A 24,510-nucleotide genomic window follows, 5' to 3' on the forward strand; every position below is an offset into this window, starting at 1 on the left:
GTCACATTCAGACCTGAGCTCATCTCAGGAGTCGGCGCTGTGCCGTTCCAGACGGGAGCGCGCACGTCCAGGGCGCGGCGTTCGGAGACCACCTGACCGGCTCTGCGGCTTGTGGTTGGCAGTTATCGGCTTCACAACGGCGCGGTGAGTCACGTGACAGCATCTGCTGCGGCTGCTGGCTGAGCAAAGCGTGTTAGCAGGTAAAAAAAGAAAGACAACAATTTTTATTTATTTTTTTAATTATTTTTTTTGTAGTTAGCATTATAAAAACATTACAAACGGCTCAAGTGCCTCATCAAATATTTTTTAATTCAGTTTAACGAAGCCGAAGGGCCGATTCAGAGACGCACTTCGCTCCGTTCGTCGGTTGGCTAACTAACTAAGTTGCTAGCTAGCCAGCCAGCGTTGTGCTGCATTGTATGCGGACGGGCCGTTCACATGCCGGGCAGTTAGCATGCTGTCGACACACGTCGTGGCTGAACGGGCCACGTACATTGCGAAACTGTTTCCCCCCCTTCCCCACACACGTTTACTTGAAAGTGCAATTTCGGACACCGGCCGTTTGTACGTGTAAATGAAAAACGATGTTTTTTGTTGTTGTTGTTGTTGTTGTTTTTTCTTCTTTTCCGTTTCGCCGCAGTTGTTAGCTTTCTGCTAACGTTAGCGTGTCTCTCGGTCTACACACAAAGGGGGGGGGGGGGGGGGCATCGTCGCGCTAGTCACGTTTGTTTTAATTTTTGTTGTTGTTGTTGTTGTTGTTCCTGCCTCGGCAGGACCGGGCGTGGATGAAACGCATTGGCAGACGGGGGTTAACTAAACGAAGGCTAATGTCCGCCTCGCAGAATATCACGTTTGAACGGAGTGTGAGTCAGAACAATGACGCGCTGTTAGCTCGGCTGTAGCCGCCGTGGTGAGCCCGTGTGGCTCGTGTTTCCGTCGAGAGTCACTTCACGTTCACCAAAACAAGACTGCAATTCAGTTTATCACTTCACGTGAAGTGCCGCGTGAAAACACCGACGAACAGTAAATACAACGTACAGTTGCATCTGACTGTGGTCCGGTGTGATGCGTAATAACTTGGTTTAGTGTTGTACTTTAGATTTCTAGTTGATTCCTGGCTCTTTTGTGGTTACGTGGTGCTTTTAATCAAATGTCAGTGTCTGTGTGTATCATCACGTCATAGATGAGGCAAAGTGTTCATACCAGCGATCATATATATACACTGGTGCATTCTGACGGTGTTTTTGTGTGGGAGGGTTGTAAGTTGACACCCAGGACAGGCCCCTCTTGGCTGGCTAAATTTAACCGGGGATGTGGGGAGCGACAGATGGGGGTTATAGTCTTACACGGTATACTTGACAACAGTGAGTCTCGGTCTGCTTAAATTCAGGATACAGTACTGGCATTGCACGTTTATTCAGCATTGTATTTCGATATGGAATTATGATGCTATGTAACTCTGTTTCTGTCGCCTCTTTCCCTCGTCTAGATTTTTCTATTTTGTACATACATTGTTTTGTATATACTGTAAATGATGACTTCAATGGTCAGCAATCAAGTCCGGGGAACTCGGGACAGAACGCTGCCCACCACCACACAAACAACACAGAAACAGATACAGGTGGGATTTTACGATTGAATATATATAAAGTTAAATCCAGGGATAGCCACCCCTGTACAAAATATAATCTGTCATGTTTAATACAATACAATAACACAAAGTAGCAGTTTTCATTTAATTAAACAAATAAATCCCATTGACTTGGTCTGATGAATTGTTTAAATAACTTATTGAGCTCTGTTTTTGTTGTTTTTTTTTATTAGGCCACAGCAGAACAGATCCGTTTAGCCCAAATGATCTACGACAAAAATGATGCTGACTTTGAGGACAAGGTCAAACAGGTAGAAATCGAGAAAAGAAAAAAAAAATCTTCTGGATGAGCATCTCATTTTCATGGAATTCCTTAACATTGGGAGCCTCACTGTGTCACATGTTGCACTAACTTAAAACCGTGTTTTTCTATCTTTCACGCTCACAGTTGATTGAGGTAACTGGGAAAACTCAAGATGAGTGCATGGTAGCCCTCCATGACTGCAACGAAGATGTAAACAGAGCCATCAATTTTCTGCTGGAGAGCACCTCTGACACAGTAAGTGTGTGTAGATATGGATTATTTTTGTGTCACACGTGTATTTTCTGATTTGGCAGAGACCAAAATGATTCCTGCAAAATATGAATCACAATAGAGGTTCATTTTGTTGTGCCAACATCACTCCTTTCTTCACCTCTGTCAGAACTCCTGGGAGACTGTGGGGAAGAAGCGTAGCCTTGGGAAAGAAGGAGGACCCTCAGAGATAAAGGAGAGCAGGGAGAAGAAAGGAGGCGAGAGGGAGGCCAGTCGTGGACGTGGGGGCTCCAACAGAAGGGGCAGAGGCATCAGCCGAGGGCGTGAAGGTGAGAAAAGGACAAAAGCTGTGCTTGTCATGTCTTAAGGAATGAAGGTCCTGGGTTGTGTGTCCATCTGTCTGTGAAAGTGATGTTTGGTGTTTGCTGCATCTATGATATTGAAACAGTATTTCAGCCCAGTTGGGTATTAATCATAATTTCTAAGTAGTCTTATATTCGTTGTCCCTTCGTTTCTTGTTGGATTCCAGGTCGGTTAGAGGAAAATGGGTTTGAGGTGGCTCCTGGAGAGAGAGGGGGAGACCGTGGACGTAGAGGGCGGGGCAGAGGTGAGCATTACGGTGAATAACGCATCTTTACTTCTTTTCTTTTTTTTTGCATGTTGAGGGGGTGGTGGGTGGGGGAATTGTCATTGATAGAGATTGGAGAAGGTGGAAACTAGTAGAGTTTGACTGGATTTGGAAAGCTTTCTCTTAAGAAATGAAATGGTGTAAGAATGAAGTTAATCGAGATGTGATTCAGAAGAAATGTGGTCAGATGGTAAGGTTTCCCCTAACTGGAGAAATGTGTGTGTTCCTGTGGCTGCCTGGTTTTAGGAATAACTGTTGAGTCAAAACTGAGAAAAAATAAACTAGTTGTTGATATTACTATTACATCACATCATTCACGTTATATCTTTTGGGCTGTTTAAACCTAAAACTGCATGTCTATTACCACCTTGGCCAATGTTTTTTTGTTTTGACTGGACAATATTACTAGAGCCATACCACATTTTACAAAAAAAAAAAATCCAGCATGACAGAAAGGACACTTAAATACAAGTATTCAGGTATGGTATTAAACAAAACAAAAAAAAAGGAATATTTTCTGTGTGTTACTTGCTATTATGAAGTTTGATACGTTGATAAAGACGCTTAATGAGGAGTTGAGGTTGAAGAAGACAAGCAGTCATTTGGTTGTTTTTTGTGTCTCATCAGGTGCAGGGGGTCGTGGCAGAGGAAGAGCAGGTGCTGTTAACAGGTTCTCTTCACAGGGAATGGGGTAAGAACCTGCGCTCAGTGTAAATCTAAAGCCTGAAGTAAGATGAGGAGGTAGTGATGTTGATTACAAGCACATATCTTAAAAACAAGTGTCGAAAAAAAAAGTTTCTGAATCTCCTCATTGAAAACGTGTTGAAAAGACTTAATTGCTGTCTTCTGTTAGCAATAGCAACAACATACTGGCTCACCTTCCCTACACGTCTCTGCCTTCCCTGTCGTCCCTTTCCTCCCTCTGCTTCTTTCAGCACCTTCAATCCTGCTGACTACACCGCTAACTCTGGAGCTCGCCAGGAGACATGGGAAGGGGATGGCAATGAACCTGCTGAAGGAACTGGTGAGGAAGATTACGGAACATAAAATGTCTAATTTTGATGCCAGCTTAATATTTTTCTGTTACCCCACTTCACCTGTTCACGTACCCAAAATGAGTGCAGATTTCCAATTTCAAACTATTAGGGGGGGGGCAGGGAAAAAAGGAATCAAGAGAATGAGTCAATATTTTAGTAGTTTGTTATATTAAAGGAGTCCTGGTGCTTTATTTTCTGTCATTACTTTGGGGGTGAGTGATGATTGCTGGGAACATATTGTGATTATATGCGAACATTGTCACACTAACTTGGCTGTCGTTCTGTTTATCTTAGGAACATGGGGAGGCAATCTGGAAGACTGGACTTCAGAAGACTGGAATGAGGATGTAAGGCTGCACTTTTTAATTATCTGAAAGGGATCAACAATGTTTCACTGAGATGGCCTACACAAAGTATTGTTTAGTGACATTGCTGTAAATATGGCCTGGCCTGCCTTATGTGTTGCGTTAATGGCTAATAATGTGTTGTGTCCTTTCTAACAGTTGTCTGAGACCAAAGTATTCACTGCCTCTGCCCCAACAAACCACATCACACACAAGTAAGCCATCCTGCCCAAAATCCTAGTCAACTTAAAACACTACGTAGAACAAGTTTTATTTTGGGGAATTACATTTAATTTAATCCATACTATTTTCTTCTCCTTCTCCACCCTGCTCCCCAAACCTCTTTTCTCCCACTCTTCACACCTCCTACTCTCTTGTCTCCTCCATTTCCTCAGTGTGGATCTGGCGAGTCTGTTGCCTGTGGCTGTAGGTGGTTCTATGGACTCTGACTTGGGGGCGATAGTTGATGGCCCCTCAGCTGAGGATTTGGGCCAAAGCCTGGTGTTTACCAATTCCCATCACAATGGACGCACTGCAACACACAGCTACGCGCATGCCACAGCCAACAGCTACGCCCATGCCGCCTCTGCTAGTACCACCTACGCACATGCTGCACTGGTATTCACACTTGTACGCAACCTTACACATGTGCAAGAACCAGCACTTGATACACACCAATATACGGTTTTCTTGTATTCAGTTCTGTGCTTTCTGCTTCTCTCACTCTCCCAGTCGTCAGTTCTAGGCTCTGGTTTTGGATCCCTGAATGCACCTAAGCAGTCACCTGCCCCTGACATCCGGACATCTGAGCAACTCGGTGGGCCTCGGCTGGGTCAGCGAGCCAGTCAGATGTTGACCACCACCAGCAACAGCACTGTTTCCAAAGATGCAGGACCACCTCCAATGCAAAGTCCCGCTCTTGCCCCCTCTCCTTCTGCAGACGTCAAAGCTCAGCGAGTGGAGAACGGCCCTGTTAATGCCCAACACTGTAAGTTTATCTTGGGTAGATAAGAAACAACGCAAAATGTTCATTGAACTGCATGTACTGTAGTAATATGATTATCCCCCATTCTATTCAGTGGAGATGAAGCTTCAGCCAGAACCATCAGCGGTGCTCAGCCAGCTGGCTCAGAGGCATCAAAAATCCTCCATCCTTTCCAACACAGAGCCTCTGGGCCTGTCACATGCTCCACAGGTCCCCACACCGCCAGGTAGGATGGCACACATGCTGCAATGATATTCACAGCTGTACAAAATGGTAACTTACTGCACTATTAAAGGTGTGAAAGTAGGCATGGTATCCCATGTAACTCATGGTTATTTTCACAATTGAATATTGATAATACTGATAATTATTGGTTAGAAGCAACAGAGATGTTTAATAACCACAACGACAGATATGAGCAAATACATACCGTTATGCCAGTTTCTCGATTGTGGCCATATATGTAAGGACGATTCCTTTACCCCGTAGTTATAGTACCTTCTCTGCTAAGGAAAGGAGTCGTGCAAACAGTGTCTGTCTTGCCCGGCCATGGCAGTATCACCACACTCATTATGTCTTCCTCTGACAATTATTATATAGTAGATCTTAGTGCTGTGATTTTTCTTAAATGACACTGGGAATGAACATACTGCCTTCAATCTCATTCAGGTCATGAGTCATCTGTCCCTTCTGTAAGAGATGGAGCTTCTCCAGTAGGGAAGCTGCCAGGCCTGGAGCCTCCGATCACAGAACCCCCTCAGCGGCAACTAAAGACACAGCGACGCAGAGCACCTCCTCCCTCAAAGGTAAGCTTCTCTAATATTTGGACCTTTATATGAGACATAAAACAACTAGGCACAAATAACCAAAGAGCGGTATTACTTGTAAAACAAGGTAGTAACTGAAAGTCTGTAATTTATCTGTTCATACATGCTTTAAAAGACAAGCCAGCTAGTTAAACTATTATGGGTTATTGACAGACTTAATAGACAAGTTTTCACATGCTTTGATCTCTGCTCCACTGACTTTGTCTTGTCAACAAACACAGAGACCACAGAAAAGTATGCAGTCTATTTTCAGTATGTAATGGTCGTAAATGATTGCAACCAGTGCCTGCTTTCTTGTCATGATAGAACACGTTTGAGCTTTACTCCACAGGACTGTTTTAACTCGCCACGAGTACTCACCAGTTATTATATATCTTTGTGTTTCTTTGAAAATAACGTATTTTCACATGTTGGTTTGAATGAATCAAAGGTTTCAAACAAACACATTCAGAATCAAAAAGATGAGATAAATTGGCCAATTTCTACTGAATTGCCTTTTTGTCTACCTCAGATCCCATCGTCGGCAGTGGAGATGCCGGGTTCAGCAGATATATCTGGTCTGAATGTTCAATTTGGAGCTCTCGACTTCGGGTCTGAGGCTGGTAGTGGAGCGGTAGACATGGCGCAGACTGACATGGTCAGGGAACACACCCCGACTCTGGCCCCAGCAACCATGCCTGTTGCTACAGCTGTTCCCACACAACAGCCACACAGTAGCCTGTTCTCCAAGCCAGGAGCTGTGAGGTATGTTGCAGTGTACGGTGCAGTTTGGTCTGTATATGAGGCATTTTTTACTGTATGAAAATTTCATGATAACTTGGCAACCATCCTCGACGGAGACATAGAACTAGGTCAGAACTAGGTTTTGAGTGACACTATTGGTCATCAGAATGACTTTCGTTAATGTAAACTTATTTTAGCCCCCCTCCCACGACCCCTTGGAACTCCGCCACGTTTTGTTTTTTGCCCTGCAGAAACAGTTTGTGTTTATAAATGACACCTGATGCCTCTACTTCTTCCATCTTCTTACCATGTTTATCTCATGTGTGTCCCTTCCCGCTCCACCTTTCTCTTGGTCCTGTGAACAGCGAACACATGAGCAGCTTGCCCTCAGCTGTGTCAGACACCAACTTCCCTTCACCATCTCTGGGCTTACCCAGTGCCACACCCTCGCCCTCTCACGGTCTTCCCAGTGCAGCTGCTCCTCCCTCTTCTGCAGCATCTACCACAGCCAGCCGTGTAGAGAGCAGTGGCCCAAGGTCCCTGCCACCTCATCTTGGCTTCTCTCAGAGCAAAGATGTCCCATTGGCTGCTGGTGGACCTCTAACAGTGAGTATAAATTTAATTTATTTTGTTATGCTTAGGAGGCAAAAAATTACACAATATAGACTTTTAACATCTGCTGTTTGTTTTTTCTTGAAGGCTTATTGTCTGCTTAATGTATAATCAAAGTTAAATGATAAAACTAAGACCGATCATTTGTTCTTTTCATAGAATGGCTATAGTGGAATGAAGACACAGAGCCCACAGGACAGTAAGTAGTTTGAGCATTGTCAATTTTAAGGGCTTCACTGGAATGGCCAATAACATCTGATCTAATGAATATTGATTTCTTAATGCGTCTGGTAGGAAGTGGAAAGAAGCCTCTCAGTGAAAGCTGATGAAGTTTGATAAAGACCAAGGCAGCGTCAACTGATCTTTTTTCTCTTACATTACATTAATCCAGTTTGTTTCTCGTATTCCTTCTCTCACACCAGCTGCATCATCATCATCTAGAACAGTGAGAACAGAGTCTCCCATCATGACGAGTGACAGTGGCCCTGTCCACCACATCCCCTCCCCTGCAGTTACACCTTCCCACTCAACACCCATCCTCTCGCTCAACAGGTAAGGCCCAGTTTAGACACACTGACGTTTTACCTGGAGATAATGATGGTTACAAGCACATATCTTAATCCTGTAATGTGGAAACATTTGTCACTGAATCTCCCGTCTTCCTAATCACGCTTCTTAGGTGAAGTGCTTTTGTGGCATCATTAGATGTAAGCAGGCTAACAAAATCACTTTATGTTCTTTGTAGTCACGTGAGCAGTACTCACTCATCTGGGTCAGTCCTCACCACAAGTTCCTCCTTGACGGTAAGTGAGTCTGCACACAGACATGAAGATGCTGACATCAACCCTGCTGCTTTTATTTACTAGTACATGGCATATTTAGTTGTGCAGTTGGATTGTCTTGATACAGTTATTATCTTAATAAAGTTTGACTAACTTATAAAGACATCCATTGGTTCCCTTATTAAATGGGTGCTAGGTCTCTTCACAGTTTCTCTGCTATTGTCCTGTTCCGTCAGATAAATCACGAGGAGAGCAGCAGCAGTAACCTCCATGCCTTTTCATCAGCATCATCCAGCCAAGTTGTCAATCCCAGTCCCTCAGTCCCCATGGTTGTCAGTAGCGCAACCACCAATGGTCTGCACCCATCTGGAGCACTGGGACTAACTCCTAATGGCACAAACTCCACACTCTCAGCTGCAGTCAGCCGCACAGCACCCCTGCTCACCGCCACATCCGGTACAGTCATGACCACCATGGATGGCACTTAGAAGAGATTCTATAAATTAAAATATCACTGCAATTTCTTGCTTTTTTTGTTTACAACTATCATTTATAGTAAATGTAATCAGGCTGCTGACATTTCACATTAGTAACGTTCACCTAACTTATAATGAAGTCCTGAAATGACCCTTATGTTACTCCTCTTCCACAGGTAAGGCTCCTCCCAACTTGGCCCAGGGAGTGCCGCCTCTCCTGGCCAACCAGTACATCATGGGTCCTGGTGGCTTGCTCCCTGCTTACCCGGTACCTACATGCTTTCCTAATGTTTATGTGCTTGTTTATGGATTAGTTAGTGTGTTTTGATGAGTCGCACGAGTTTTGTAAGGAAAAAAAAGTGGGCTTTATTTACATAAGTGGATGCATTAACAATCATTGTTTACGTGTTAGTCTGCAGAGCTCTTCGGTAATGACTGTTTTAAAAGAGAATTAGTAGATTCTGTGATAATCGATACAACTGAAACAAAGTTTGTAGGCATCAGTGAGGTTTATTCAAGACTTTACTATGATACTAAATGATCTCCATTGACTTTATTTCATCAGCAGATCTATGGATATGAGGACTTGCAAATGCTACAGTCTCGCCTTCCTTTGGTGAGTCTGTTGTTCTGCTTATCACGGTAATATTGCTTTTTGTAGTAACTAACTTTCAGATAACCAGCAAGGGCTTTGTTTGCCATCTTGATTAATAGGACTACTATGGTGTAACATTCCCTGGTGCTACGGCTCCAATGCCTGGAAGAGATGGCCTGGCTAATAATCCATATTCTGGTAAGTTGAATTGGAGTTGATATGTCTATATATATATATATATATATATATATATATATATATCGATGCCAAAATTAATCGCTGTCATTAAAATCAATGCTTCATATCTCACCGGCTGCGCAGCGCTGCAGTACATCTCACCAGCCGCCGGTGGAATATCAAGCTGGACAGAGGACACCACAAAGTGAACACGTCTTACGTCTTACGGCTTACATTCGGGCCAGAGCCCTTTTTTTTTTTTATTATTATTTGGTTTTATTATTTATTCTCCATTTCATAAATCTACACATCGGCTTACACCTTCTTCCATGTATGGTAGTCATTTTTGTACTTGCGCTTATTAGGCAGTTTTCATGACATCGGTATGTTTATTTGGACTAATCAATGACTACGGTTAAGCACTTTGCTTTGGTGGCTTCCTTACATGTTTTTGTTCGCTGGCCCACCGGCAAAGATTTGGATTTCTTTTTCAGTCATAGTTTTGCTTTTTCTACCATCGGTTTCTGTCCAGGTGAGGCAACAAAGTTTGGCAGGAATGACTCTTCATCTCCAGCTCCCCCAACCAGCCTGTCTACAGCGGGGGTGCAGTCGCAGCCCCAGCAGACGCCGCAGGCAGGGACACAAGGACAGGGGCAGGGTCAGAGCCAGGGTCAGCAGACACAGAACCAGGCCTTCCTCAACCCACCTCTTCCCCCTGGCTATGGATACACTGGTAAGGAAGAGTGGAATTATGTTTAATGATGAGGATGTTGCCCAATTTAACTTTCAGTTAACTCATCAGTACCCTAAGCATGTACACCTAATGAAAAATACAGCTTCAGTTACCGTCCCTCTTGTTTTAATGTTTGAAAGGACTCTATTGAAATATGGCAGAGCACATTAAGCCAAAATGAGAATTAGAATTTAACGTATTTCTGCCAGTAAAGCCCAAGAATAAGTATATTTCTTGAAAATGATGCAATTCATTTAGGTAAGAAGAGATTTTCTTACATAACCACTAATGTTGACAAAATAGCAATTTAAGTTTATGAAGAGCTTATTAATGTATTAATTAATGCCATTCTCAGCATTGTTTTGTTTAAAAAAAAAAAAAAAAAAAAAACGTTTTGCATAATTTTTCCAACTCACCATCTCAGGTCTGCCATACTACACTGGTGTCCCAGGAGTTCCCTCAGCCTTCCAGTACGGCCCTACTGTCTTTGTACCTCCTGCTTCAGCCAAGCAGCCTACAATGGGCCTGGCCAACCCCTCCAATCAGTATCACCAACAGCATCAGCCCAGTTACGGACAGCATGCCTATGGCACAGGTAAGACCAAGACCAAACAACAGGGCTCGATCTGACTGATTTTGTTTCCAGACAATTAACACAGCACATTCTCTTCAGAGTCAAATATTTACAAAGACTTATTAGTCATAAATACATCACATTCAGCAGTTTTTGTTCTGCTTTTGAATTGATTTAACGAGTTGAGCCTGTGTGTGTTGAATTGACAGCACAGGTTTATCTTGAATTCTTACCAACCACAAACTGCCCTAGCTCGCCACAAAGTGCAGTTGAAGCTTACTTGATCAGCTTGAAGAGCTGGTCCAGTTATTGTGGGTTATCTGGCCAGTTACTTCTGTCCGATGTGTTTTGATGCTGTCAAGTTGACAACCCAGTCTTGTCCTACAACATTGCAGTATGTTACGGTCTGGCACATTTTCATGTACAGCAGTATTTTAGGAGAACAGGCATTAAGAGATGCCTTGTTTAGACTATGGCTGAAATAAGGTGTGAAGAGTGCACAGGGAAGAAAAAGAGAACTCGTCTATCAACCATGTATACCAAATGCTGCATGTGCGTGTGGAGTTGGGCCTGTGTGTTTTTGCTTGTGGTGCATGCATAGCTCAAACCCCCTGCTGAAGTTGGACACGGCTCAAAATAGACACAGCTGCCATTTTAGTCAGGTTACCTTACTGCCTCTCTCTCCCTTGCCCCCCCTCTCTCTTCTCTTCCCATTCTTTTTCCTCTTTCTTTTCTTTTCTTCTCTTCATCAAATCTCCTCTCCTCTCCTCTCCTCTCCTCTCCTCTCCTCTCCTCTCCTCTCCTCTCCTCTCCTCTCCTCTCCTCTCCTCTCCTCTCCTCTCCTCTCCTCTCCTCTCCTCTCCTCTCCTCGCTCTGCCTCTTTTCCTCTTCCACCTCCTCCTTCAGCCTTTGATGACCTGTCTCAAGCCCACGGTGGGGAATACAGTAAGGCAGGGTACGGAGGCTCTGCCCAGTCACAGGCCAAGTCAGCGGGCAGCGGCCCAGGGAAAGGTACACACACAACACATGTGCACACTCTATAACAGCACACAGTCAGTGGGTGTTTTCCTGAGGGAAAAACGGGTGTACTCACAATTGCAGATGATTCCACTGGCAAAAGTATTCTGGAGAAAGGTGTGTATATGCACGTGTGTGATTGCAGTTTCTTGTGCACATGGGTGGGTACATGCCAAAGGGTGGAGAAAAGTGAGAAACATGCCTCTGCGCCCCCTCACTTAATATGCTTCTTCGTACTGGCTGGCCCCCGTCCTACTAACAGTGGAAATGGCTATTCAGTGTGTAATATTCACTCCTCAGCAGTGAAGTGACAGTTGTTGTTCTTCCCTATTAACCCCTTTATTTTTCCTCTCCTATCATTTCTTTTTCCCTTTTTTTTTTTGCTTTCCTCCCTTCCCTCTTAAATTCCTTTTTTTCCCCTTTTCCTCTTCCCTTCTCCGTCTCTTCCTTGTCCTTTCAGCACCAGGATTGTCAGGATCGGGTAACAGTGGTGGAGTTCCTGACATGGGAGGTTCAATCTACAGCAAAACACAGGTGTGTAACTTACTGTGTTGTATGTCTGTGTTTGGATCGAGGCTTTTCGCTTCTGCTTGGAAGTAGGCCTGGGCACCGATTGGTGCATTACTATCAAGCACCGATAAATGCCTTGTCATTCGGTGCCAAAGTTTGATTCCTCAATTCATCCACACAACCACGTTTTCATTTTAAAATGCATAACCTGCTCCGTTTACACAGGACTAAGTATCATCTGTGTCAGTGAGCAACAGCAGCATGTAGCCCCCTCACATAAAATCATTTTCAACTTAATGTAGCTTAAATCTCGCATTTGATTATCTTTATTTCACTATTTTCAAACTATTTTTTAGGTACACGCTTGTCTAAGTTGCGTGCGCTGCGGTAACAGCTGGCAAGCTGGCAGCTACTGATTGCATGTGAGGCATTTATGGGACATTGGTTAATTGTAGCTACAGAAAATAACATGGGTTACACTCTCCCCCTCGAAAATGCATGAAAACTAAAGATTTGTAACGTAATGTACAATGAAATTTCCTTTTACTTATAATGGATTTTACAAAGATAGTATTTTGAATAAGTACCAGTATCTAAGTCAAGCTATCGGTACCTGAATCAAAACTGTTTGGATGATGAGCAGCCTTGCCCTACTAATATAATAGTAGTCTTGAGTTAGTTCATCAAAAGTATAAAATATGTAGACATGAGCAGCACATCAGCTTGAATTAGCCAATTATAGGTTGAGCTTTTATGAAGAAATGTTTGCATACACAAAAGATTCAATAGAATGCTTATTGAAATGAATGTGCATGCTTTGCATACAGTTTAATTGTAAATGTACTGTACATGTATGTACTAAGTATACTCTCTTGCGTCCTCTCTTGTTTCTCCGCAGTCATTTGACAAACAGGGCTTCCACACGGGGACACCGCCCCCCTTCAGCTTGCCTTCAGCACTCGGGGGAACTGGGCCCCTGAACCCTGGCGGTGCTCCTGGCTACGCCCCTGCTCCTTTCCTGCACATCCTGCCGCCACACCAACAGCCCCACTCCCAGCTGCTCCACCATCATCTCACTCAGGACGGACAGGTAAACTGAAGTTACTCTGCATACAACACATCCTGCCCACACAGTGTCTCACGAAATAAGTTTGTATCATCAGGATTTTGTAAATTTAAGTCTTCCATTTTACCCATTTTATTAGACACCTTATCACATGGCTGTAATCTCAGCTTGGTGTTGTATTTTTCAGACTTTGGTGACAAACGCTTTTGCGCTTTGTTTGGTTACTTTTGTTCTTACATTTCAACTCCTTCTCAAGAAATGGGATAAGCAAAAGTAGAAGTAGAAAATGACAATAAATGCAATTTAAAATGAAACTGAAACCATTTAAGTATGTAGCCTACGTCACCCACACTAAAAGCACAGAAATCGGGGGGAAATCACAAATCCAAGAAGCCAACAAAACACTCCAAAATGATCCCGGTGGGCCATTAAGCCGCGCTGAGAATGGAACAAACGCTGTAGACACAATGTCATGGACCCGTACCCGGTGAGATCCACTGGGGTTGGGCATTTCCTTGGACATGTCGAGTGAATGACCTTGTACTTCTTTGCAGGGTGGTCCTGGTCAGCGCAGTCAGTCCAGCGGCATGCAGCAGAAAACCCAAGGTAGCAAGTCCAGCTACGGCAGCTCCCCATACTGGGCTAATTGAGGAATGCCTCCCATTCCCCTCTCCCCCAAAAGGCTGTGTGTGTGTGCGTGCGTGCGTGTGTGTAAAGCTTAAACAAAAACGCAAACAGAAAGACACACTACCCTCACAATGAGCAACCTTGGGCCTCCTTGCCCTGCTCCCCCCACCTCCACAAGTCCTCATAAGTCTTTTGGGTTCTCTCTCCCCCCCTTTTCAAAATTGGTTGTACATGTAAGATATTTATGTATGTATTTATATATATAAATATATATATACTGTATATGTAATAGTAGAACATGAAATGTGGTTGCTGCATTTTATTTTTGAAGGACTTTTTGTTTACTTTTTTCAAAACTGCAGGAAAAGATGTTACATTAAGACAATGAGATGATGAAGATGAGAATGTGAGTGAAAATCAAATGATCAAAGACTTCCTGGAAGATGCCAGAAAAAAAGGAAAATGAGAGAGCTAAAGCACTGATTGCATATGAGGACACTTCAGAAGGGGGTGGGGTTTATAATAACTAACTGCATCTGTCTCTTCTTTTTTTTCTTTTTATACATGACTTCCTGAATGGCCAGGCTCATCCCCTAAACTTAATTTTGTAACCTCCCGTCTTTCCCTCCCTTATTCTGGAGGGCTGCCAATTCTCCCTGTGTCGACTCCTTCCCTTTTAAAGACAAACCTCCCCATCTAAATTTTATATTTTAAATTAATTTTAACCCTCATTTTCTCTCAATAAAGTTCTGAGCAGTTGGAGCTCTTACTTGTCTGAGTCTTTTTGTATTTTGTGCCAGTGATTCACAGGCCATGTCTTGGTAGTTCAGACTTCTGATTTTCTGATGTAAAGTGTCAGATATCAAATAGTCAGACAGAAGTGCCCACCATTTTCAAATTTACTCATCCATAATGAATGGTTTAAAACGAATATCCCAGGTAACCTAGAGGAAAGCTGTAAATTATATATATATATTTATATTTGAATATATATTTACATATATATAAATTCAGAGGGCTGTATTTGGATCTATGTCATTGTGTGCAAACTGATTTCTTGCACATTACTGTGCGAAGTATTTACAGTACCTTGTTAGTTTCACACACAGGAAAAACATGCCTGTAGTGACAAACTTAATTTATAGTTGTCTTAGGCAAAATTATTTTGTTGTACATTACAGCATTTACATATACAAAGTATAAAAGGTAAAAATGTCCTCAAACCAAATCTATTTTTTCTGTTGTTAACAAACAAAAGTATTCTCTAACCTCTACAATGATAAATTAGGAATTACCAGCACAAAGTTACAGGCAAAACGATTGGCAGTGGGTTGTGTTTGCTGTCATTTATCGTGATGATTTTTTTTATACAAACATATTCTAAAAATGTGTATATTGAGAGAGAAAGTTGCATTGACAGCCTCAGTCCTACTGTCCTGTGTTGTGTAAATGTAGATCTATCTTTATTCCACAGTAGAACTATTTGATCCAATATGTACCCATAAGCTACAACTGAATGTTTGATTGTATCTTGGCTCCTTATCCATGAGAATCTAAGGGAAAACGGTTTTATTTCAAATTGCTAATGTGTGTGAGGTTCCCCTACAAAATTTTAAAGTTGTTTAAAATAATCAACCTATTCATGAAAACGGAGTCGTTCCCTGAAACTGAAATGAACATTTTCTGTAATCTGCTTGGCATAACTCCTTTAAGGCAGATGGCCATACGGTGGCCCAGCTTGAGCAAGACGCAGGTGGCTCGTAAATCCATCACAAGACACCTCCTTTTCCCATGAAATACATATTCTGTGATGCCATTAATCAAAACTCACTGCAGAGTCAAAGTGATGCAGGTCAACTGGTTTTACATATTTGAAATGATATTGGGAATTAATATGGTAATTGGTTTACGACTCAGTACAGCGCAACCTTTAATTGTGAATGGGAAAAGGAGATGATGACAGTTTGCCGACATCACATTCATTAAAAGGGGGCATGTATACAGTCATGTAGAACCATTCACCATGAGGAAAGACAATGAAATGTTTTTGACGCTAAACCATGATGTCACCCTCTGTTTTGGATGTCATGGTCCCATTTATCATTTTGCAAAAAGCGCTATTTGAGGCGTGTGTGGAGGGAAGGAGAGGTCTGGGGTCTGCCATTCAGACTTTCCCAAGACTGGCAAAAACACTGTCAATAGAATGATTTATGTATAAAAAATAGAAGTAACTTAATAACAAGACAATGGTGATTGAGAATCATTTCATTTTCTAAATAACATCACAATACCAAAGTTTACATGTTTTTATTTTTATTAATATTTGATTTATTTCAAGTATATTTAAATGTCTATAAAGAAAGATCTGTTAATGTTGTCGTTCATCTAATCATGGCTTATTGAGGGAAAGATAGTAGTCCTGAGGACACCGTTTCAGCAAACTTAATGTGTTTAGGAACATGAATAATTCTTCTCTGTCAGTGAAAGTGTAAATGTATGAATGTGAATAACAGTGACAGCATTATCTTCTTTATCAACCTCTACAGATACAGTGTGTAGTCTCATCAGTCACCACTGGGTGGCAGTATATACATATGGCTTATGAAGTTATTTACTGACTCTATGCCTGATGTACTTTTTTGACACTAGCCCAGACCAGGTGGGTCACTGCTCAGGAAGACAGAAATGATCCCTCTTAATTGGAAGATATCCTTCTATACTTATGCTACATGAAATTTTATCAGTGAAAGGGTCGCTCACTGATTAAATGCATGGTTCATTTTTGGCACGTGAGAAGTTTGAACAAATAATGATAAACCCTGGCAATGAATACATGATTAGAAAGAAACGGCAGACCAGAAAAACAAGTGTATGATCTCTGTGTCAGAATGCCTAAACTGGAAATAGTCAAAGCAAATGATCAAACACTGTTCTCACATTATTTGAGTTGTTTTCTGTGTTTTATTTGACAACCCATTACTATAGTTGAGGAGTACCAAGATAATTGGAATTGACGATACTTAGGGACTGCAAGGGTCAAAGTTGCATTTGACTATAGCGCTCTCTCTGCCCCCCACCTCCACCCCCTTTTTCTTTCCATTTGTCTCTCCTGAATGTCGAGAGTGTGTGAACCCCCAGAAGAGCCTATATAACCCTGGAATGTGGCTGACAAAGGAGAGGGTGAGGAGAAGAAGAGAGAGATAGTTATGGGAGGATGGGATGCGGAGCAGAGAGGATAGAAAGTCGGTGAGTGGCAGGTGCTATTGTGGCCTAAGTGCAGGAGCCTACAGCAACAAGGTCAAAGGTCAAAGTGAAGTTGAAAGGCCAACCCCAACTCCCGAAAGCCCACCCAGAGAGAGATACAGATACGGTGGGTTAAAGAGAGTGGTGGGCACAAGGAAATAACCAAGGGAACAGGAATGTACATGAAGGAAAGAAAGACGACTAAAAAGAAAGGACCCAGATTCATTAGAAGAAGAACTAAATGCAGACAAAAAAAAAAAAAAAAGCTGAACATCTGGGAAGGAAAGCAAAGCCAAGGACAGAACAGGAAGGCAAGGTCATTGGAGAAACATGGAGACGTGAGAAAGGTGTTGAGAAGCAATGGTAGATGGGTAATTACAAGAAGCATTTGAAGAGGAGCACACGTTTGTTAATACTTGTTAATACGTCTGTTTTGATGAGACACAAATCATGTGGGAGGTTCCCCTCTAGAAGTGTTGGGCTTGATACCGAATGAACAAATTAGCGTGTTGGCCCTCAGTTTCGGGGCCTTCCATAGTAATGTATCATGGAGGTAGTGTGGCGTTTTTCCCAAGTTGTGTTTGGCCTAAACACACGGTTCACCCTGTTATTTCATTGAAGAGGCACAGGAATGCACATAGGAATGCCCCTCAGAGTGTTTGTTGACACTTGTGACCGCTCCGCTCTCAGATGTTGACAAAGAAGTTTTGTTGGGGTTCACTCAGTTCACTCCCTGGAGAAACTCTGGGAGCTGTGAAGCTGTCACGCAGAATATCGCGACAGTTAAGACCTGAATGGAGACCGGGGGCCCTGGTGCCCAAGGTGGCCTCGTGACCTGGGTACTTGATTTGATACTCAAATCAATTTCTGCTGTTTTTTGTCCCCTCTCCTTTTTTGTCTTCAAATTACAAACCCTTCCATCCAGCTGAATAGAGAACGATCACTGGATGTTTGTTTTTTCCTTTTACTCCCTTTCATCTCCATCTGGGGGACCATGAGATGTTCTTGTCCCCCCGCTTGTTGTGAGATGTGACAGCAGGGTCCATTCAGCAAGAAATTGGCTGCAATTAGTGCAATTATGCTGATTTTCACTTGTGTCCCATGCAGAACAGTTTTCGCTGTACACAAAGACATCCCGGGAAAATTGCTGCAAAAAACAAAAACCCATCAATCAACAAAGGCCTTGAATAAAAGGCTCAACTGCAGATAATACTCAGCGCATTCCAAAATGACAGCGTTTAGTCAGCTGTGACCTGTGTTGCGATGGGGGGCATGACATCTAGAGCTTCCCTGGTTAAGGGGAAGTATGCATTAAATGAAGGGCAGTAGGCCTAATTGGCAGCGGTTACCACATAAGTCAGACATACAATGAAGTTATCTGTAATGGTATGATAGTATTAAACACACCCGAGTTCAGCTCATGTTCATAGTTTACTCAACTTTACATTGGTATGTTTATGTCAATATTGCCCAGGAGACTGGCTGACAAAGCTTGCATTCAACAGCAGATTTCAAAGTGTTGGAAGGTGGAGCCGTTTCCAAAATGTAATGCATCCACTTGTTAATTGGTGGAGACATGAGGGGAAAAGCACCACTGCCATTACTGCTGGAGCCACACTCTATATCAGCTTTTAAAATGTGACACACTGGCAAACACGTGAACATCTCAGTCACTCTCAGAAAACTTGTTAACTTGTTGACGATTGTAAAAAACAAAGAGGTAGAAGTACAAACTCTTAAGTCAGCTTTAAAGCAATAAGCTAACTAAATCAACATATTTTCAAGGTCTTTTCTTTGTTATAACAAACTATACATGTATTTTTAAAAGTGTAGCTTGATGTCAAACCAAGTATCAAATCATCTTAACATGTTCAGTATATTGTGTTTTTCTTCACCATTTGCAGCCTTTAGGTCTGTCAGTGGTGTTTGTGACTGACAAAATCCCACACCAAAGACAAAACTATTAATAATACTGTCATTTTGAGTAGTGGTAGGAAGAAAATAAGATGAATACATGCTATTGTGATATTTTGCACCACGCTATTGTGTTTATACATTGACATCAAGGATCAATATTTAATCTTATGAATAAGTGCATAAATCTGTCAGGTGCATGCACCACAGTGACAGGTCTTTATTGAAATTTAGCGCTGGTTAGTCTGCCTGACGATAACATTTTACTGCAATAAAAAAAAGCTGAAGTGAGATGAACAGACCAAAAACTTTATTTTATTAGATAAAACAGAATAATAAATTGTTCCTTAAGGTACATCATTTTCATCTAAATCTTTAAAAAAAAAAAAAAAAAAAAATCACAGTATGATGTTGCAAATTGTTTAAAATCACAATAATATTGTATCATGACTTAAATATCGGGATAACATGTATTGTGAAGCATCTGGTGATTTCCACCTCTTCTTTTCAGGTCAGTGTATTGAAAGGCCTTCTGGCCATGGAGGTATAACACAGACATGAACACGTTAACTGTAAATTCACACTTGTTTGCGGTATCTTTTGTAATTTTCACTGAATTATGACTCAATAAAAGGGTCATTCAAAATGTACTACAGCCATCTCTAACTTCCTGCCAGCTTTGAAAGTAAATGATTCTTAATTTTTCCCAGGAGCCCTCTTGGAGGAAGCCCCCGTAGCTGGCACCCAGGTTGACCCCTCCCAGAGCTGTGTCTAGCGGACGGGCGGTCAGCGGCGGATCCAAGACGAGTGTCTTTAAGACCCAGCGGAGCTCGGCAGGGAAACCCCGCGGCTTTAGTTGGTTCTACTCTCCAGAGTGTCAGCTAGTTATTTGTGGGGAGGCGCTGTAGCCATTTCGCCACATGAAAGCCCGATGAGCTGAACGACCAACATCCGAGTTGCTCGTGGAGAAGAGAAATCAGCATTGAGGAGCTCCGCGCGTACACACACATACACGAACTCGCGCGCAAAGACGCACGGCGCACAGACACGCACACTTCCTCCTCGTCCGCCGTGGAAAAAAGAGAGAGAGAGAGAGAGAGAGAGAGAGAGAGAGAGAGACAGAGAGAGAGAAGACACGAAACGCAAACTTCCAACTCTCCCATGTGGAAAGCAGAGGTTTGAAGATAAGGTGTATTTTTTTTTTTCCTTTGCGGGGCTCCATTCCTCCCCCCCCCCCCCCCCTCTCTCTCCCTCTCTTTCTCTGTCTCTCAGTATTTTTGCCCGGATATTTGTGTTTCTATGAGAGTCTTGCTCGGCGTAAAGAGAAGTTTGGTTGTTTGCCTGGTCGGCTGAGGAGGAGGAGGAGGAGGAGAAGAGTACTGGTTGAAAGTGGGGGAAGATGGTCCACAACGCAGCTTGGAGAAGAAGCTTGCTATGCGTCCTGGCGCTCAGTCTCGGCTTTGCGTCCCCGCCGTGCAAAGCTCGGATTTACACCAACCACTGGGCAGTCAGGATAGCTGGGGGACCCGAGGTGGCCGAGTGGATAGCGGAAAAATATGGCTATAGGAACATGGGACAGGTAAGGTCGCCTTTTGCTCCGGCCAAAGTTGCCTCTTACGTGTGTGTCTTTTTTAGACGTTTTTGTCAACTCTTAGAAGTGGGACATTGTGATTTACTATCCCTTTACCAGACAACAATCCATACGGGGTGAGATCTCAAAAAGGTTTGAAGTCCCAAACCTGAGCCACGAAACCTTCTTGTCAACTCTTTCTGTAGCTCTCCCGAGTCTCGGAAAAGGAGAGAGAAGCTGCCGGGGACAAAGAAGACCAAAAAGCTGGATGGCACAACAGGTGCCTCCTCACTGTGTTTCCAGAGATCAGTTTGCGGGCTGGAGACACGGCGATCAGCCTCTCACAGCCACAGCGGTCTCGTGTGCTCGGTCCTTTTGACACACTAGTGAGACAGCTAGCGCTGTTTGGTTTATGGTCTTGGAAGTGACATCTAAAGGTCGAACATTGTTTTAACAGTATGTGATAACGGATGTGGTTGCTACTTCTTTTATGTATTATTTCACCCGTGTGATTTATTGGAAGAGTTGACTCAAAAACCTGCCCTGACAGATTCTGCTGTGCAGCATTAACTTTTTTTTTTTTTTTTTTTTTTTTTTACTGAAAAAAGATGGCAATACATGAAGGGAGATGAGGATATTAGTGTTGCACTTCTCTGCTTGTGTGCCACAGGATTCTTCTTGAGTCAGCTGCCAGCAAACAGGGCAGCTGAGATCTGCTTACACTCAAGATTAATTCTTTAGTAGATTCCTCCATACATTTGGTCACTGTTCACAAATTGTTGGTGGTAAGCGTTTTTTTCTGCTTTCTTTTGAGTAATGTTGACGCACCGCTTAAGAGAAATGTTTGTCATATTTCAGAGAAAAATATGGAGCCAATCTTTCATAGCTTGCATTTTTTAAATTCACCAAGGAGAAATGCCTCCACAGTGCAAGGTACTACAATATTCATTGGATCTAACACTCAAGGCCAAAAGCACTTAGACGATTTACTTATCGTCTAAAATATCTCCCAATCATATCTGTAAAAAATAGACACACACACACACAAACACAGAGGGGACATTGGTGTAATATTTGTCTGTATTTCTTCACATTGTCATTTTATTAATGAACAGGAGTCTGCACAGGAGGAAGAGCATGTTTGGTCACTTTGCAATGTGTTTTGACAAAGTTTAAAGAGCAGTCATGTGGTCTTTGTGGACAAAAGGAATGCACCACGCAATTGTGGACCCCACACACGCTCCCAATACCACTGAAATACATGGGTAGTTCAAGCCCGCACTTGCTAGCGCTCAACGTGAAGACAGCATGGAACAGAGGGGGGCATTCTGACAGGTTGTTGTGGGGTAGCCTAGTCAACAGCTATTGAACCCCCCCTCTCCCTCTCCACCTTATCCAGCCTGCCCACCCACTATACTCCCTAGAGAGCAGGCCTTAATGGCCTCGTTTATCCCCTCTCTTTGACGAGAACTAATGTGTGGAGTCCTCCCCCCCTTTTCCATACCACCCCCCCATAGGAATTTCCCTGTGGAGTGCAGTGTCGCCACCAACCCCCACCATTCGCCCTAATTTCCATCTCAATATGGAGCGTTCATTGGACTTTGACAACTCATAGACAAGAGTTTTACTTCACTTCCTGGTTTTGGGGTCAGCTGAAAGCCGCTCCCATGGGAGTGATAACAGCACACTCTGGTTGCCTAATGTGAACTCTGACATCTCCGTCATCGACCCCCTCCCTCCCTTATACCAGTGCAGCACTGATGTATAGAGAGAATGAAATTAAATTCATCAAGTGAGCAGACTAAGTGCAGTTTGGTGCTGCTGTAGATACAAGTGTTCTAAAGTTAATTAAAATTGCTTGGACCAAAGCTTGGACTGTTTGTGACGAGTATGACTCTTAAATGAGAAGAGGTTTTAAGTTGTGAAGGGAAGCAAAGCAAAAGAGAAAAAGGAGGATGGGTAGAAAAAAAAATGTGGCAGAGGGACTATTTAGTCTTCTTGACAAGGTTGGAAAGAGAAGAACAGACAAAGATAACCACACACTGGGATATGGAAGAAGGAGGGAGTGAAAGAAGGGACGATAGATAGAGATGGATGAAAAGAGTTGGCATGGAGTGAGCGAGCACCTCGTTGGGGAATTCTGGGTAATCCTCTTAACTGTGGAGCCCCCTTCCCAGACTAAGACACTGGCCCAAATTGAGTCTAAATCAGCTGACAAGGCCCCAGATTTGGATATCTGTTCAAATTGGTGTTTTGAAGAGATGACAGATGAGTTGGAGCCATTGACAGCCCCTGAGAGGGAGGATCATAATCTGAAGCCAGATACTGACTAGAGGTGCCTTCATCAATAACATTTTATGTGATTATCTGAGCTGTTTGTACTGAAGCTACACCATTTCTCAAAGGAATCAGGCCAACATTGTGTTGTTGTTGGAGAGTACAGTATCTAGATAAAACATTTTTCAGCAAATACCTCACTCATACTGATCATTCATGTCCAAGCTGATCCTCTAGTATCTGTGATGACCCAGAAAACAGACTGTATTTTATTCATACATTTGGTTTGTTGGTTAAGGTTTGGCCACAGTTGCTGATTTTATTTTTTATTCTTGGCCAGTTGGTATCGGGATGAAGGGGGTTGTGACGATGGGGATGAAAGTGAGTGCCGGTTGTTCTGTAGGGTGACACGGCTGAACACTGAAGAACTGAACAGAGAAAATCTCATCAAATCTACTTCGTCTGTCTACATTTGCATGCAAATGTAAATATATGAAATCAATATTTTATATCAGTGTGCGCTCTATGTCACGTCAACCAAATAGCTGTGATGAGGCTGTGGCATTTGCAACACGTAGCAAGAAGTTAGAAACATGTAGTTGGTCATTCCATTTCTTTGGACGCATGAGATTATTTTCTTTGCCATGGCTGAATCCTGCAGTGTCTGTGTGATCTCTTCATCTTCTTGTGTCATTTGTCCCTTTGTTCACTGTGGACAGAAAACACTAATCTTAATGACACTTTTTTAGGCAAAACTTGAACCTGTAGTTTGGTAGTCTGATCCAGCTACAACACTTATTGTTTTGTAAGGGTTCTGCATCAGACGACAAAGAAATGTAACGCTTCCTGTGAAAACGTTTGTGAAGCAAGACATCATAAATCCATGACAAGAGTTTTTCTTCACAATTTTATGACAACATAATTCCCAGGAACCAAAGGTTATGCTGAAGTTGTGATTCACTATGTGGGTTTATTGCATTAAGATGAAGTTCCTGTTGAGTTCATAACCCCTGCGTGTCCATCTGATCACGTGGTCGCAATTTCAGTAACATCTCAAGTCACATTTGTAGAATAGAGTTGAGGATAGGAATGGATGAGAAGATGCACATGGAAGGTTGATTTTGTAAAACCTGGAGAAGCTTTGAAGCTATGATAAAGGCAGTTCATGTCAGTTTATTGGCACCTTCTGTTGGAGAATGTTTGTATGTACATGAGCTGAAAGCTGATCTAATGGGCTCTGTGGCGGTGGATGTCAGCCATGGATCAGTAACGCACCACAGGACCCTTGGCAGCCATGACAGTTTGATCATCTGAGGGATTGTATGGTCTTTATCAATTATTAAAACTAATCACCGTCCAGCAGCTTGCCGTCTGTCGATCATTGTCTGACTGTGGATCCTCTGCCTCTCGCTGTCACTCAAAGTCTTTGTCTGTTTGTGCGTGTCTGTACATTTGTCTGACTTTCACTCTGTGTCTCTGTGTTTTTGTGTCTCTTTGTTGATTTTTGTTTGACTTGTCTACCCTCCCGGTCTCACCTTTTTAGTCCACGTCCCTTTGTTTTTTTTCTCTGAGAGTTTTAAGAGTTCAGCAAAACTTGAATTGTATAATATATATATATATTACATATATATATTAAAAAAAAACCAATATTAACACAACTTAGAAAA

At 42.6% G+C, this 24,510-nt stretch overlaps 2 protein-coding genes and 1 non-coding gene across 14 annotated transcripts in view; all 3 read left to right on the plus strand.

The window, feature by feature from the left end:
• The first annotated feature begins 117 nt into the window (after positions 1–117).
• LOC138621388 (ubiquitin-associated protein 2-like) lies at positions 118–14,601 on the plus strand. Of its 10 annotated transcripts, none has more exons than XM_069699387.1 (30): positions 118–200; positions 1,490–1,621; positions 1,825–1,902; positions 2,040–2,150; positions 2,296–2,455; positions 2,656–2,745; positions 3,382–3,445; positions 3,690–3,778; positions 4,086–4,138; positions 4,295–4,350; positions 4,531–4,765; positions 4,868–5,123; positions 5,215–5,346; positions 5,790–5,926; positions 6,459–6,691; positions 7,036–7,276; positions 7,442–7,481; positions 7,705–7,834; positions 8,028–8,085; positions 8,301–8,520; positions 8,717–8,808; positions 9,106–9,156; positions 9,255–9,333; positions 9,845–10,045; positions 10,470–10,640; positions 11,526–11,630; positions 11,721–11,753; positions 12,097–12,170; positions 13,045–13,236; positions 13,767–14,601. In XM_069699387.1, the coding sequence occupies exons 2-30, from the start codon at positions 1,532–1,534 to the stop codon at positions 13,860–13,862; spliced, it is 3,567 nt and encodes a 1,188-aa protein (XP_069555488.1). In that variant the 5' UTR covers positions 118–200; positions 1,490–1,531; the 3' UTR covers positions 13,863–14,601. The 10 variants fall into 10 exon arrangements, with proteins under 10 accessions (XP_069555488.1, XP_069555491.1, XP_069555492.1 ...); XM_069699390.1 differs by having other exon boundaries at positions 9,109–9,156; XM_069699391.1 differs by having other exon boundaries at positions 4,531–4,753.
• On the plus strand, positions 3,487–3,567 carry LOC138621506 (small nucleolar RNA SNORD121A). The gene has a single exon (XR_011310947.1). It is a non-coding gene; the product is annotated as a small nucleolar RNA SNORD121A (small nucleolar RNA).
• Positions 14,602–20,077: 5,476 nt separating the features above from the next.
• pcsk5b (proprotein convertase subtilisin/kexin type 5b) overlaps positions 20,078–24,510 on the plus strand; it is a 75,713-nt gene continuing 71,280 nt past the window's right edge. For all 3 annotated transcript variants that reach the window (XM_069699415.1, XM_069699416.1, XM_069699417.1), the window contains exon 1: positions 20,078–20,575. In XM_069699415.1, coding sequence (XP_069555516.1) covers positions 20,396–20,575 — 180 coding nt within the window. In that variant the 5' untranslated portion in view covers positions 20,078–20,395. The remainder of the gene's footprint in view (positions 20,576–24,510) is intronic.

This window comes from Brachyistius frenatus, unplaced genomic scaffold (assembly GCF_029030835.1).
Source record: "Brachyistius frenatus isolate BFR_SWC_R1_liver_20210118 unplaced genomic scaffold, ASM2903083v1 Contig_30, whole genome shotgun sequence".
NCBI lineage: Eukaryota > Metazoa > Chordata > Actinopteri > Embiotocidae > Brachyistius > Brachyistius frenatus.